We start from the raw sequence: 15,093 nt of genomic DNA, 5'->3' as shown, positions 1-15,093 counted from the left end.
CGGTCGGGATGAGATCCTTACAGGAACCAAGCGATGCGACCCACGCGTCGTGTAGCGGTGGCACCCTGGGTGGCACTAATGCGACACAGGAGCAGGAAGAACGCGGCCGACGACGAGGGTCTCCCAGGTGAACTTGGAGGCACGATCGGCACCTCGCTCCTAGCGGCCTCGGATGCACCCCGCGCCCCCACGAAGATTCGATGACAAGAAGCTTCCTCGGCGGTTCCTTGGCAACCAACTCGACCTCCGTCGTTGCTAGCAAGTGGCTACTGCCCCTGCGGAGCGCCTACAATACACCAACCTCTCGAAGAGATATCGGGCGCCGCCGAACTCATCTTCGACGCCGGACAAATCAAACAAGCATGGTGTAGGCTTCTCCAGTGGACGGAGGTGCAATTTTATAGGCCGCCAGAGCTCCTAGGCGTCCGAGTCGGGCCAATGGCGGGGCGACACCTCGCCGTCCTATGCCCTGTCCAAAGCAAGGAAAAAACAAGGGTCCCAACTTTGCAAAAGGAAGACGGAAGAAAAGGAAGCAGGGGGGGTGGCTCCCCTGGCCACCCCGACCAGACGACCAGCGCTGGCGTCACCACGTCCAGGACGGAGGAAAAGAGGGCTAGGGCTCGGCCACTTTTCCTCCCCCGTACGAAGGAGGAAGAAGGGTTCCAAACCCTTGGATCTAGGGATCCCGGTCTTTCGGGACCGTCCAATTTCCCTACTAAAGCCTGAACCGGTACCGGGCCTGGCTGGGCCACGGCCCAGCAGTGCCCAAAAAGATGGCCCGCAAAAAAAAGGGTGGCGCGCCACAGCCCAAACTTCGGCCCAAACACACGTCCGCGCGCGCAAAGCCAGCCCAGCAAGCCCGCGAAGCCGGCAGGGTTCGGAGATATTGCAAAAAGGCCCAAGATTTCGGGAAAATTACCAATAAGACCTCGGAATTTTCGGGGAGGCCCGCAAGGCCCCTGATTTTTGCAAAAAAAGTCCTCCGGACGCCGGTTTTCTCGCAGAGAGGCCCCTGTGGTCCAAGTTATTGCTAAAATACCTCCCGAAACTCGATTTCCCGCAGGAAAAATCGCCATAGGAATGGAATTTCCCCAAAACGCCTCCAAGGCTCCTGTTCTTTACAGGAAAACCACCAAGTGCCTCCGTTTCTCACAGGGAAGCTCGCCATGGAATCCTTCAAAGACACCATCATAAATACAAGAACGAGAAAAAGGATCAAAAGTCTCGCATCGAAGGTTGACCCGAAGGCATTCTCAATGCCTCCCGCTCAAGGGGGCTACTGTTGTAGTAAAATAAAATCCTTATATGGGCCGGGCCGTAAATCCTACTTGGCGACGACTAAGTCAACATTTCCCAAGCATGAGTCAAGACGCCCACGTGGCGCAGTCAATGCTACATGGCAAAAGAAGACAAGTCAACAAGCCAAGCATCTCATGCCATAGTCAAAGGGTGGAATGAGCTAGAGTAGGGGGCAAGAAAGGTGTAGCATGAGGCTTTTGGTCCATGGTGGACCATGGACCAACCCTCACTTTCCCTCTCATGGTGCACACAAAAGCTATGGAACAAGGAGCCACTTTTACAATTTTGTCCCCACTTTTCTCTCTCCCTCAAGGATAGCCATGGTCTTTTGTCATATACCCCTAGGCTATAAATACCCCCACATGGGGGCATGTACCATTCACTCTCACTTGAATAAACTAAAGGGGAGAGGGCTAGAGTGCTCCCTCTAAGGTTCGCTCTCGCGCGCCACTCTCGACTAAAAGTCGATCGGCCTCGAGAAAGCCTTTGTTGGGTTTGCCCAAGGATCAATCACATGAAAACGCACAAACACACGACGATCACCGGATTATTTCCAAGGGCACGTGACGTACCCTCTTTTCTTTATTTCTTTGAACTCAAAACTCACAACTCTTATTACAAGCTATTCTGACTATCCGTGTATTTATACACGCACGGCCAGGACACACCTAGTACTATTCGGACTCCAAGTCCAATTCGTACTTGAACCTAGCTTCCTGGCTCACACACGGCCATGACTCCTAATCCTACTTGGACTAGCACTCTCAAACTCACCTAATTCTAGTAGAACTCAAAATCAAGATTAATTCTAACAATCTCCTCCTAATCTTGAAGTTGCTGGCTTCAGCGCTCTCCCTGATCTTGGTTCTCTTCAGCTTCACGACTCGTCGACTCAACTCAATGCATGATCCGGACTACCAGCCCACGCGGACACATCTCGCGTGCTACGTGCAGATTAGACACACCATTAATCTCACGCAGGAACTCAACTAAACTGGTCATGATCCCACTACACGCCAAGCTTGATCGTCTCGTCGAGACACGCAGATGACCACATGCCACCTCGTCTGCACGCATGTCGATCTCTTGCTCCGATGACACACCATACCGGACAACCTTCGACCATGACGCACTTCCGCTGCAACAGAGCTTCACACCGACGAGCACTTGGACACAACCACGACTCACGGACGCTGACGCTAAAACACATAACTCCTCACGAGCTTGCCTACAACAGTTTGCCCTGATGCCGAGTACTTTCCGGCGATCAGTATTATGATCTCCCGTTACTGGAAGATCGGCCCACCTCGATGACAACTCGATCCAATCCACTCCACGCTACTCCGTTGCACAACCGCAGATCACCACCCTGATCCACGGACGCCGCTCCGCCGTAGATGCCCGCCCCGAGGCGCTAGCACATCACCTCCCCGGAGCAAGCGCGTCTTCAAATCTTGGATCTGGCTCTGATACCAAATGTTGGGTTTGCCCAAGGATCAATCACATGAAAACGCACACGCACACGACGATCACCGGATTATTGCCAAGGGCACGTGACGTACCCTCTTTCTTTATTTCTCTGAACTCAAAACTCACAACTCTTATTACAAGCTACTCTGACTATCCGTGTATTTATACACGCACGGCCAGGACACACCTAGTACTATTCGGACTACAAGTCCAATTCGTACTTGAACCTAGCTTTACTCCTGGCTCACACACGGCCATGACTCCTAATCCTACTTGGACTAGCACTCTCAAACTCACCTAATCCTAGTAGAACTCAAACTCAAGATTAATTCTAACAGCCTTCTAGGGGACTCTAGTTTCGAGCCTCCGAGCTAACCTTGGTTGGCACGGGCTCGAAGGACAAGGAGTTGGATTAGAGTTTCGAGGGTATCCTAACGTCGATACTTGGAAAGACGCGTTCAGTCCAAGTACGAGGCGGCCCCGACGAATCTCTCGCTAAAAGGTGTCTTGGTAAGATCCGCTCGGCCCAAGCCCTTGGCTAACAACCCCCTCGGAGGTTTTCCTAACATAGGATTAAGTCGCACCCGCAGGGTCGACCGAACCTATTCAAAAAATATCGACGTGTCAACTTGTTCAAGTGTACGGCGACCTTCGCTATAAGGCGACATACACGCCCTACTTTTATATCCGCACTTGTGCCATCGAGCATTAGCATCCTTTACTTTAATTGTTGTCGAGAACAACAACAGATGTATTGGTGGGGACCATAGAGATAGAATGGCATGTTCGGAAATTCATCATGGAGCAGTGCCGAACGCAAAAACTCCAAAAAGTTAGATTTGAAAAGCTAGTAAGATTTCTTGTACTTCCTCCATCTCATATTAAGTGCCGAAATATTACGTGTATATAGACAAATTTGAGTCAATTAGAATGGATACACAAATTTGAGTCACTCAGAATGGAGTCCAAAACTTGAGCACCTCTTTTAAAGATTCCTGGAAGCAGACGAATTTACACCCATTTTGCCACCGCCAAGTAAAAAACTGTTCGTTAGCACGATCTATTTTTCTCCGATCTGCCCGCTCCCCTTCTCACTCGATCCATTCTCCCGACCCCCTGCCTCCCCAACCTTGGCCCGATGCGGGAACCCCAGCCGCCGGCAAGGCCTTCCCCGCGGTCGCGCCCTCCTTCGGTCGCCCTTGCCGGCCAGGCCTTCCCCGTCGCGCCCCTCTTCCCCGGTAGCCCGGACTTTCGTCGCATCCTGCCACTGAAGCAGCAAGCAGGATTTCGCCGCCGCCACAGCTCCGGCAGCCTCCTCAGCTACCTGCCTCGACCCAGCCTCCGTCGTTCCTGCACGTCTTCAGCAGCTGGTCGCTCCTCCATTCCTCGTCCGTTCAGCCGGTCGTCTCTTCCGTTCTTTCCCCGTTCAGCAGCAGGTGTTGAATCAGTGCTCATACGGCTGCATAAAGATGAAAATAGGCTAATTTACGAGACCGATAGAAAAAGAAGCATGTGCCATAGCTGCCGCCGCTAGAGCTCTAGATCGTTCTCTCCTTCCGGGCGGCTGGCCGGCCGGCCGGCTACATTAGATCTTTAAAAATTAGGATTTGGTCAATCGACAGCCGAGCTATGGTGGAGATGGCGGCATTGTGCACCGTCTGTACCCATATACAAATGGATGTTTTCACAAAAAAGCCATCGAAGGCTTTCCACACATATTGGATACCTACCTTACCTATGTTTAGTTTTGACTTAAATCCTACAATCTCACTTTCTATCATTCTACGAAGAAATGAAGAGACTTTATCCACAACTCCTAAATTTATTTAGGATCAGCCTATTTAATCTGATTTTCGTTAGAATAAGTAGCCCTTACTTTAGTGTATGTAGGTAACATAAGATGTACGATAAAAAAATGTATGATAATTAGGAAGTCTTGATAGTCTTTCGTGGAGTCCCTTCTTCAATCTTAGATTGAAAAAAGCGGAATGCCCCTTAGGGACCTTTCCTTTCTTTGGATACCAAGATTTCTGAGATCTTAGCTTTGTAGTTTTTAATTCTAAAATAGGATCAATTAAGAACTAATTCAAATTCATATAATAAAAGAATAAGAAAACGCTACCTTATCCCTAGTGATAATGGTTTGGGCCACTACCGCCAAAACAAACCCTAGTTTGAGGATAGAACTATGGATTCTCAAAATCCAGTATCGCCAAGCCTACTTGCCCGAACTTATGCGAAGTATGAATTTCTCAAGTTCGATCAGTACTATAAGCCTAAGTATTTTATCGATCAGGCGGCACCCAGATTTGAACTGGGGATAAAGGATTTGCAGTCCCCTGCCTTACCACTTGGCCATGCCGCCAAAAACTCCGATCGAAAATTGAGAAAAGAGCAAGTATTCACCCACGTTTTCTTACGAAAATCCCCTTTCTTTTATTTTGAATCTAATTCTACTTACTTTTTTCCAATCTTTTTCAAAAAATATATTCCTGCTTCTTTTTTATCCTGTTTCGGTTATTCTCCTCGATGGATTCTATGTTAAAACATACATTGCTAACACTAGAAAACTTTCTGCTTCTTTCTATTGAGATGAAAAAGGAGAAAAAGTAGATTTTTAGGACTGCAAAATTCATAAAAAATGGGAACCATTAACTAGAATTCTTTTTTTATTTGCAGTAGTAAACGACTCTTAAATGTGTATTCCCCCCCTCTTCCTTTTAAAGGCATAATAAAAGATTCTTTTTTTATACCTAATCCGTGTATAGGTAAACTCCAGGTCCGAACATCATTATTATCCAAAGATCTCCCTTATGTACATATCTCTATGGGGAATCGTGCTTTAATTTTTCAAAGCATTAAATATCTTGAATAAAAAAAGGAAATTTTCTCTGATATAGAGTATAAGCTAACTATCTTGACCCACCCAAGTGAAATTACAATAAAAGAAAAGCAGGGATATGTGGAGAGGCGGATAACTAGATTGGCATGTACTTAAAAGGGCACTTACTTTATTTTAGGATTCTACAATGAAATCCTAAATTTGCTAGCAATTCTACTACACTGAAACAAAAGAGGAACCCTCAAATTCTTTTTCGAAATTAAACTAAGCGCGCTATTCGAAATCGAAGTAAAGTCAACAAACTCTCTAGTGTATTATATTACGGCTTTATCGCATTCATAGAAAGGAGTTAAAATGAGAAATCTTTGCCATTCAATCTGACTAGAATATCATCATTCAATCTGACTAGAATATCATAAAGTATAAGTTATGAGTGGCATAATTTTTTTATAAGAATGTTTTATCAATTCATTTTCATTCCATTTGTACCCTTGGCAAATTCGAACTTTCGTCGAAATTGTCTCTATTCATATGTATGAAATACATATATGAAATACGTATGTGGAGTTCCCTAGAATTTCATGTGATTCAGTAAACAGAATATAGATTCCATGATTGCTAGATCGATCCGTAGGGGTTGATGAAGAGTGAGCTGATAATGGAATTGTTCTTTGATAAACAGGAAACTTAATATTAAGATGCTCCGGAATGGAATGAGGGAATGTCCACAATACTCGGATTTAGTCAAATCCAATTTGAGGGATTTTGTAGGTTCATTAATCAAGGCTTGGCAGAAGAGCTTGAGAAGTTTCTAACAATTAAAGATCCAGATCACGAAATTGCATTTCAGTTATTTGCGAAAGGATATCAATTGCTAGAACCCTCGATAAAAGAAAGGGATGTTGTGTATGAATCACTCACCTATTCTTCCGAATTATATGTATCTGCGAGATTGATTTTTGGTTTCGATGTGCAAAAGCAAACCATTTCTATTGGAAACATTCCTATAATGAATTCCTTAGGAACCTTTATAATAAATGGAATCTGCCGAATTGTGATCAATCAAATATTGCTAAGTCCTGGTATTTACTACCGCTCGGAATTAGACCATAAGGGAATTTCTATCTACACCGGGACTATAATATCATATTGGGGAGGCAGATCGGAATTAGCAATTGATAAAAAAGAAAGGATATGGGCTCGCGTGAGTAGAAAACAAAAGATATCTATTCTAGTTCTATCATCAGCTATGGGTTCGAATCTAAGAAATTCTAGATTATGTTTCCTACCCTGAATTTTCTTGTCTTTCCCGAATGCTAAGGAGAAGAAGAGGATTGAGTCAAAAGAAAAAGCTATTTTAGAGTTTTATCAACAATTTGCTTGTGTAGGTGGGGACCTGGTATTTTCGGAGTCCTTATGTAAGGAATTACAAAAGAAATTTTTTCAACAAAAATGTGAATTAAGAAGGATTGGTCGACGAAATATGAATCGGAGACGGAATCTTGATATACCTCAGAACAATACATTCTTGTTACCACGAGATGTATTGGCCGCTATGGATCAGTTGATTGGAATGAAATTTGGAACGGGTATACTTGACAATGACGATATGAATCACTTGAAAAATAAACGTATTCGTTCGGTTGCAGATCTGTTACAAGATCAATTCAAATTGGCTCTTGGTCGTTTACAACATGCGGTTCAAAAAACTATCCGTCGAGTATTCATACGTCAATCGAAACCGACTCCCCATACTTTAGTAACTCCAACTTCAACTTCGATTTTATTAATAACTACTTATGAGACCTTTTTTTGGCGCATACCCCTTATCTCAAGTTTTTGATCAAACGAATCCATTGACACAAACTGTTCATGGGCGAAAAGTGAGTTGTTTAGGTCCTGGAGGGTTGACTGGGAGAACTGCAAGTTTTTGGAGCCGAGATATTCATCCGAGTCACTATGGACGTATTTGTCCAATTGACACGTCCGGAGGAATCAATGTTGGACTTACTGGATCCTTAGCAATTCATCCAAAAATTGATCACTTGTGGGGATCTGTAGAGAGTCCGTTTTATGAAATATCTGCTGAGAAAGCAAAAGAAAAGAAAAGAGAGACAGGTGGTTTATCTATCACCAAATAGATATGAATATTATATGATAGCAGCAGGAAATTCTTTATCCTTGAATCAAGGTATTCAGGAAGAGCAGGTTGTTCCAGCTAGATATCGTCAAGAATTTCTGACTATTGTATGGGAACAGATTCATGTTTGGCATATGCCAGCTCTGACTGAAATCTTTGGGGATGATTATGTATTACAATTTGGTGGAGAAACTTTAGGACATCCTTGGGGAAATGCATCTGGTGCAGCAGCTAATCGAGTGGCTTTAGAAGCCTCCTATCTTTTCTTAAGAAAGATCATAGATGAACGTTTCGTTACCTAAGTAGTTGAGCAATTCATTCCAGACAATAATAAGGTTTTTTCGACTCCTCATCCACCTCGTCAACGGCAATCCTGTTGGTGGCGTTGAAGAGCGCGGGACGGTTGGTCGCTACTCTTCTAGAGTGGTGGATCTAGTTCTGTGTTTGTGTTTTGCAGGTCATCTACGCGTATAGATTTATTGGTTCATTTTTCGATCGATGAGACTCGATCAGTTTCGACCTCATCGTGAAGTTACCGCGGCCAGGTCTTCTTAGATCCGTCTGGACGGATCTGAGATGGTCATCCAACTCTCTTCGTCGCCTTCTTTTTCGGGACGGTGGTCTATTTTTCAGATTACTGTCGGTGGCGTCTTCTGGGTCTGACTGGCGACTTCACGGCACCTACATCAACAACGATTTTTTGGCTCCGACATGGTTGAGGTCTAAAAAATATTATTCTATTCTAAAAGAAAAGATGCAAGGAGTATGTCTGAACACGATGCCTGGATCAAGTCCTTCTGTTTTTCTTTTCTTTTTTTGAGAATTGCAAGTCCTTCTGTTGGACGGGCTCAAATCAGAGTCTCACGCAGCAGCCCATCCGAAACAACCCTTGAAAAATGAGCAGCCCATCTGAGCTGAATTGAGAAGAGAAGAAAGCAGCCCATCTGAGCCACCTCTCGCCAGACTCGTAAAAGAAAGACGAAAAACACCCCTGAAAAAAAAGGAAAAGAGAGAGACGAAAAGCGTATTTCAACGGGATGCGGCGGGGCGGGGCGCCGCGCTTCCCCACAAATCTCATGGTCCCATCAATATCAGCACACACTTCCTCCTCGATACCACCTCCTCCGCCCAAGAACTAAAACTAATCCAACCCAGCCCCCCAATCTCCTACCCCTCCGCCCGTGGGATCGATCCCTCGGCCCGCCCGCCTCCCTCGGATCCACCAGCGCCACCCCGCCGCGAGACCAGGATCTTGGCGAGAGCACATGGCGGTGGTGGCGGCTGCGGCGGCGGCGCTGGCGTGGCCATGCCTGGTGAGTCCCCTTGCCCTGTCCCCTTCTTAAGCTTTAACCCCTCCGCTCTTCCTCCGTATCAATAGCAACAGCGCCATGGAGTTTCTTGGGCTCACGCTTATGGTTGTTCCGCGATTCTTTCTTTATCCTTTTCTCTGCCGATCTGGGGGAGCAAGAGGAATGTCTGTTGTGGCTGACGGGGGAAGACGGTCGGTTATTTGTGCAGGGTGGCGGCTCGCGGGCGTGGGTCGACGTGCCGGAGCGGAGCAAGAGCGCGTTCATGGAGCTGAAGAGGAGGAAGGTGCACCGGTACGTGATATTCAAGATCGACGACAGGAGGGAGGAGGTCGTGGTCGAGAAGACCGGCGCGCCCGGGGAGAGCTACGACGACTTCACGGCCTCGCTGCCCGCCGACGACTGCCGCTACGCCGTCTACGACCTGGACTTCGTCAGCGACGACAACTGTCGCAAGAGCAAGATTTTCTTCATCTCCTGGTTGGTTAACCTCTTCTTAGCCTTGTCTTTCTTGCCCCCCGTTTTGTTCAGTCGTGACTTGATTCAGTTTGGTTAAGGACATAAGATTCTGTCTTGATTTGTTTATGGATGTGCTGATTGCTCAAAAAGATTTATTGCTGAGCTAATTATTTAAAAAGATTTGTTGCTGTATTTATTGTTGCTTCTAAAAATACAGCTATCTTAATTGTTCAAAAATAGTTATTGCTTGTACGCATTACATGACACTCTATCCTACAAGCACTATCCAGCTACCACCTTAATTCTCCGTATGCAACAAAGGAATCAGTTTATCTCTCAAAGTTTTGGTAGTCCATGACAGCAAACTCATTAGACAACAATTGATAAATGTCATTCATGGTTAGGAACACCTACTTTTCGGTTCAAAAAATTTCACGGTACTCTGTCACAAACAACTGCTGCTAAATCAAAAGAATATAACGGATGTTCCCTTTCTTTTCAGGTCCCCTGATGATTCTCGCATCCGTGCCAAGACCATATACGCGGTGTCTAGGAACCAGTTCCGCCATGAGCTTGACGGGGTGCACTTCGAGATCCAGGCGACTGACCCTGATGACATGAACTTGGAAGTTCTTAGGGGCCGAGCCAATAGAACCTGATAAGCTAGGTTGATTCTGCTAAGCTTGCTGATACAAGCCAATAGCTCGAAATGCCGATGCGAGTATGATCCAGCTGCTGATCGCACCCGAGCATGCGATGTTCCTTTTTCCCTGAGATAGCAGTTAATCTAACTAGAAAAGTTCCTATGAATGTGCTCTGTTTTAAATGTCTAATTGCCCGAGTACTGTCTGCTGCTAAGCAAGAATTTTTTTCCGAGCTTGAACTGCTACTGCGGACTGGTTTAGTATAATACTCCGGTTAATGCGTTTTGCTGCTGAAACTGCTGTCAATCTCGATGGTGATCCATGATTTACTACTGGTGGCCTTGTCGTGCTTCTTGTGCCATTTTTGGTCAACATTTTGGTGCTGGTGGAGTATCGAATGTATTACTGTCCTATGCACATATAGTGGATTATAAATTCTAAAGTGTAAACATGGACTTTCCAGCGTCAAAAATAGCTGCTATTATGTGGTGTTTTACCTGTTCTTAACGTCGAGGCAGACTTGACAAGCAAATATACAAATAGGTTGTCCTGTTGTTTTCCAGAAAACTTATGAAATAGTCCAACTTTAGGGTAATGCTTTATGAGTCTAGTTGGATCATTGCAAATTCAGTCATAGTGAGTCTACTTGGATCATTGCAAATTCAGTCATAATGAGTTTAGCTGGACCATTGCAACAGTCATTTGCAATGATCCAGGTATACTCATTATGACTGAATTTGCAATGATCCAACTAGACTCATTATGACTGAATTTACAACTAGGAGGTTAAATTTTATAGTTGAACAAACATTTTAATAGCTTGGTAGGTTTTTTTAGCGGACATACAAGCCAATTTGCAACTTAAAATTTCAATCTGTACCATCGTGAAAACCTGCACTCATATCAATCTTGTGCATAGCTTATAAATCTGCCAATCTAGTTGCAGGGGTGTATGGATGGTGCAACGAGCGGCGAGCTTGGACTCATCCAAGGAACCGCACACTGCACGAGCTCACACTCATCTTCCGCATTATCGGCCTCCCGTTCTACATCATACATCATACTACAAGCCGCAGACTTCTGCACGCCGCGTTTTTCCTTACAACGCACAACCTGCTACCCGAGTGACATAGTGGGCCTAAAGGTCGAGATCACACCGGATTATCAAAGTCAGGGTCTTAATTCAGGGATTAGAAAATGAGGGACACTTGAATTGATCGATTATCTAACGAGGGATCCTAGCCCTAGCCGCCAGGAGCTAGACGGAACCCTAGCCACCAGGAGCCTTCGGATCAGCATTTTTCTTCGGTTCCCCTGGTCTCCGACCGCCAATTAGGCATCGGTGACGAGGGGAACCATAGATTAACGTCTGGTTGCAGTTTGTCTACCTTCTTTGTGATGTTTTGTGTCCTCGCGATGGCGTCTTGGTGGAGGAGGCGACGGCGTATGGAATAATAGTCTTCCGGCTCCATCCTCTTCCTGACGTAGTCAACACGATCTATTCCATGGAGCTAGCGGATCTCACGGTTTGTTTGTTTTTCTTATTTTGGTTTTCTTTCTAGTCGGTTCGGCAACGAATTAGCAGATCGACAACCTGCCTTGCAAGGGGTGTGTCCCCGGTCAGAGTGCGTTCAACGATATTATAGGTTCTCATCGGTTGCGGTGAGCGATTCATGATTATTTCGCTGCACCGAAGGACAGGACGGCATTGTCTTGCTTCGGCAATATTTTTGATTAGAGCCCTCAGCAATGTGCCTGGAACAAAACTATAGCTGTGTGGAGCCTTGAATTTTGTGTCAGTTTGCTTGTGCAAGCACCATGAAACATACGGAGTAGTTGTTGTTTGGTTGGAAACTAATGCATGAGCAAGCTGTTTTGTTGCATCATTTATCGGTTAGATAGCAGTTAACACATGCATCAGCTCGGCCCTCCTTTTTCGTAAGCCTGAACCACAAAGTTCTTCACGGAGCAAGCAAATCTGTACCTAATAATAAAGGCAACAGTGTCTCCGTTGTTGGTCTTCGTCGGGGCGATTTTTCATTTTGGTCCTTCCTTTTCTCAGAAATCAATGCGCAGTCCAATTTGAGGAAGGAACTGGGCTTTTATGAAAAACTCGGGGTCTTTTCTGCAAATCTCCCCCTGCCTCCACCCCTCCTCCTCCCGTGGCCGCTCCTTGCTCCCGTGCCCGGCGCCGCCGACCCCCTCCTCCACCTCCCGCCCGAGGCCGCCCCCCCCCCCCCCCCCCGCCCCTCCCGTGGCCGCCAGCCCCCTACTCCTCCTCCGCTCACTTCGTGGACTCCGGCTGAGGCAGCGGCAACCTCCCCTACTGCCCCACCCGCCGCCTTCCCTCGTGGACTCCGGCCTAAGCAGCGGCAAGCGTCGGCAGCAGAGAAGCGGCCGGCTTTCGCCGTGCGGGCCGTGCAGGTGAGGTGTTCCTTACGACGATTTCGCCTTATGGTGGTTTTAGGGATGCGATTCTGAGTACTAATGATGTAATTGCTGCAGATACTCGAAACTCATTTCTTCTCAGTTACCAGTATCTTGTATGATTTTACTATTTGCTGATTGTATCTGGTTGGTTTCGGTGGGCTGGGGATTCGGTTTCGGGTTTTATGCATTTGGGATTTCCTTTTTATAATCGTCTCCAACTCACCATCATGATTCATGAAAGCTTGGTCAATTAGTCATATTAGGTGATCAGTGGTAACTGGTAACACGTCTTCTCAATCAGAAAGTACTGGAAATATTATTATCCAATTAGCCTCTACACTGGATTGGCATTCGATGAAGAATTGGCTCGTTGCCTTCTGGTCAGTTGGTTATAGTGCCAGCAGTTGAATTACGAAGAAGCCTTAGAGGGTATCGGACCAATACTGAGTTGAGATTTGAGAAATGCCACTGGATATTGCCTCAGTGTTTACTTGACTAATGGAAAATTGAACTCCCAAAATATGTTAATATTATAAAAAGAGGTTACAAGGGAAGTTGTTGTTTTAGCCTTGGATGAACTGTTGGAGGGAGCGCCTTGACGAAGCGTGTAATGCACGTTCATTGGTTTTGACCACTTTGCTTACAAACTGAGAGTTTGAGCTCTCCTATCAGCTGACGGTGCCGATGGCTTTTATTTGTAAATTGAGTGCCATTCTTTTTCTTAATTTCATATCTTCGTTTTCATACAAGTGTTTTATTTAACTGTAAAAATAGCACAAATCATATGCATAGACCTGTTGTTGTTGTTGTTGTTGTTCATATCCTTATTTGAGAGTCTACATTCATTAGGTGTCTCCAATTCTTGATGGGAATCAGACCGATGCTGATTCAAACACTGCAGGGGAGGAAGTTGCTTCAAGGCTGTTGAACAGGCAACAAAGGTACGTTTGCATTTGCACCATCTGTTGTTGGTGAATGTTTTGACCGATTCGGAAATAACACCTTGACATATTGAGAGAAAAACATAACTGTTTGACTTGACACCAGACATTGTATCTTTTAGGATTTTATCTGGACGGTGGTGATTAAACTACTCTATGTTTTTATTTCTGCAGCAGAAAGACTGTTAAAGTTGAAATCTAGGAAAAACTAAACAACTTCGTCAAAGCTGCACTGTATTTTGCTTGTTTGGGAATGGAGGATATTAGGTAATGATCCGGGTGACGATCTCTCCAATCGTGCCAGTATTTAGACACTTCTACCATGAGGACAAATTTATGTTCATATGATTGGCTCATAATTACCCGATCTTTTCAAAACATTGCCGAACTCCAATTCCAATCGGCCGATCTAGATTTCTCTCCGGTTTGTCCTGAATTTGATGTCCAATTCTCTAACCACACAACGACCTATACGAGAAAAGCATTGGCATCGCTCTTTTATTTGTCAAGGACAATTTCCCAGAAAAAAATTGATATTATTTTCTTATGGAAATTAGTAGCTTGGCACAGATACTGGTATTCCATGACAGCGAGACTTAGATTATAAGATTATGTTGTTGTCTTTGCAGTACATGTGAATTTTCGCATATATTATATTTAATGTGAAAGCGAAAGCAATATGAGGGGTGGTTTTGTCTTTTATTCAGAGGCCGTGACAAAGCACGGGCACTGTATTAGTATGAATCTATACCAATACCAATATATTAAATTGGAGTTGGTGGTGATGGTAAGGTTGCGGCGGTCCGTCACTTCACCGAAATTACGAATCTGCCACCGATGTCTCCATGTGTCTCTTAATCCCGGCTCCTGCAGTCCTCAAGCGCAGAAAAAACATGTACCGCCTAAAAAAAAAACAGAGCCTTCCTCGCTCCTCCTCTCCTACGAATCTCACCCCCACCACCTGCTCGATCCGGATCTCGTCCACGCTCGCCGCCGCTCTTGTCGCCTTCACTAGCTCGTGCGCGTTGGCGGTGTCCGTGTTCGGAACGCGGCTACGGACCTGCGGCTCCGTCGCGCGCTCCGACCGTCGCCTCCACCGGCTCGTGCGTGCCGGTGGCTCCCCGCGGGACTTGGACGGTGATGGGATGAGCCTAAGGCCGGGACGGGGGTGGCCTCGCGCAAGGCAGCAGGACAGCGTCGGCGCGAGCCATCGATGGCCCTCCGGATGGGCAGTGGCGCGCGGCGATCAGTGGCCGGACGCGATGTGTGGGTGTCACACAGGCATACCCAGCGCAAGTGGGAGCAGACGGCGCACGGGAGTGGACGGACGGTGGGAATCTACAAGCGGGGGGCCGCGCATGGCGGCGTGATGTTCGGTGGCGGGATGAATTGGGACGGTGAGAGGAGGAGTTTGCACTCAGGGTGGATAGAGAGGATAGTCAGAGAGAGAGCAAGAAATTGGGAGAAGAGATTTGAGAAATAATGTACGGAGTAGGAGCAATAGGAGAACATGGCAATGAGAAATATATAAATAAGACATCTGAAAAAAAGAAAGAGACCA

The 15,093-nt window shown here is 46.0% G+C and overlaps 1 protein-coding gene, 1 long non-coding RNA gene and 1 other non-coding gene across 3 annotated transcripts; 2 read left to right on the top strand and 1 right to left on the bottom strand.

Moving 5' to 3' along the window:
• Positions 1 to 5,063: 5,063 nt before the first annotated feature.
• On the bottom strand, positions 5,064 to 5,134 carry TRNAC-GCA. The gene has a single exon. It is a non-coding gene; the product is annotated as a tRNA-Cys (tRNA).
• A 3,672-nt stretch (positions 5,135 to 8,806) lies between these two features.
• Positions 8,807 to 10,473, top strand: LOC100835958 (actin-depolymerizing factor 10). The gene is made up of 3 exons (XM_003574164.4): positions 8,807 to 9,064; positions 9,270 to 9,538; positions 10,020 to 10,473. The coding sequence occupies exons 1-3, from the start codon at positions 9,017 to 9,019 to the stop codon at positions 10,174 to 10,176; spliced, it is 474 nt and encodes a 157-aa protein (XP_003574212.1). The 5' UTR covers positions 8,807 to 9,016; the 3' UTR covers positions 10,177 to 10,473.
• Positions 10,474 to 12,391: 1,918 nt separating this feature from the next.
• Positions 12,392 to 14,206, top strand: LOC106866513. The gene is made up of 3 exons (XR_001406890.2): positions 12,392 to 12,585; positions 13,441 to 13,532; positions 13,707 to 14,206. It is a non-coding gene; the product is annotated as an uncharacterized LOC106866513 (long non-coding RNA).
• Positions 14,207 to 15,093: the final 887 nt, after the last annotated feature.

Source organism: Brachypodium distachyon, chromosome 3, assembly GCF_000005505.3.
Source record: "Brachypodium distachyon strain Bd21 chromosome 3, Brachypodium_distachyon_v3.0, whole genome shotgun sequence".
NCBI classification, from domain to species: Eukaryota; Viridiplantae; Streptophyta; class Magnoliopsida; order Poales; family Poaceae; genus Brachypodium; species Brachypodium distachyon.
This window is presented reverse-complemented; position numbering and strand designations above follow the sequence as displayed.

Coding starts and splice junctions, on each gene's coding strand:
- LOC100835958 (XM_003574164.4), top strand. CDS start 9,017: ATGGCGGTGGTGGCGGCTGCGGCGGCGGCGCTGGCGTGGCCATGCCTG. Junction 9,065..9,269: donor CGCTGGCGTGGCCATGCCTG/GTGAGTCCCCTT, acceptor TTATTTGTGCAG/GGTGGCGGCTCGCGGGCGTG. Junction 9,539..10,019: donor AAGATTTTCTTCATCTCCTG/GTTGGTTAACCT, acceptor CTTTCTTTTCAG/GTCCCCTGATGATTCTCGCA.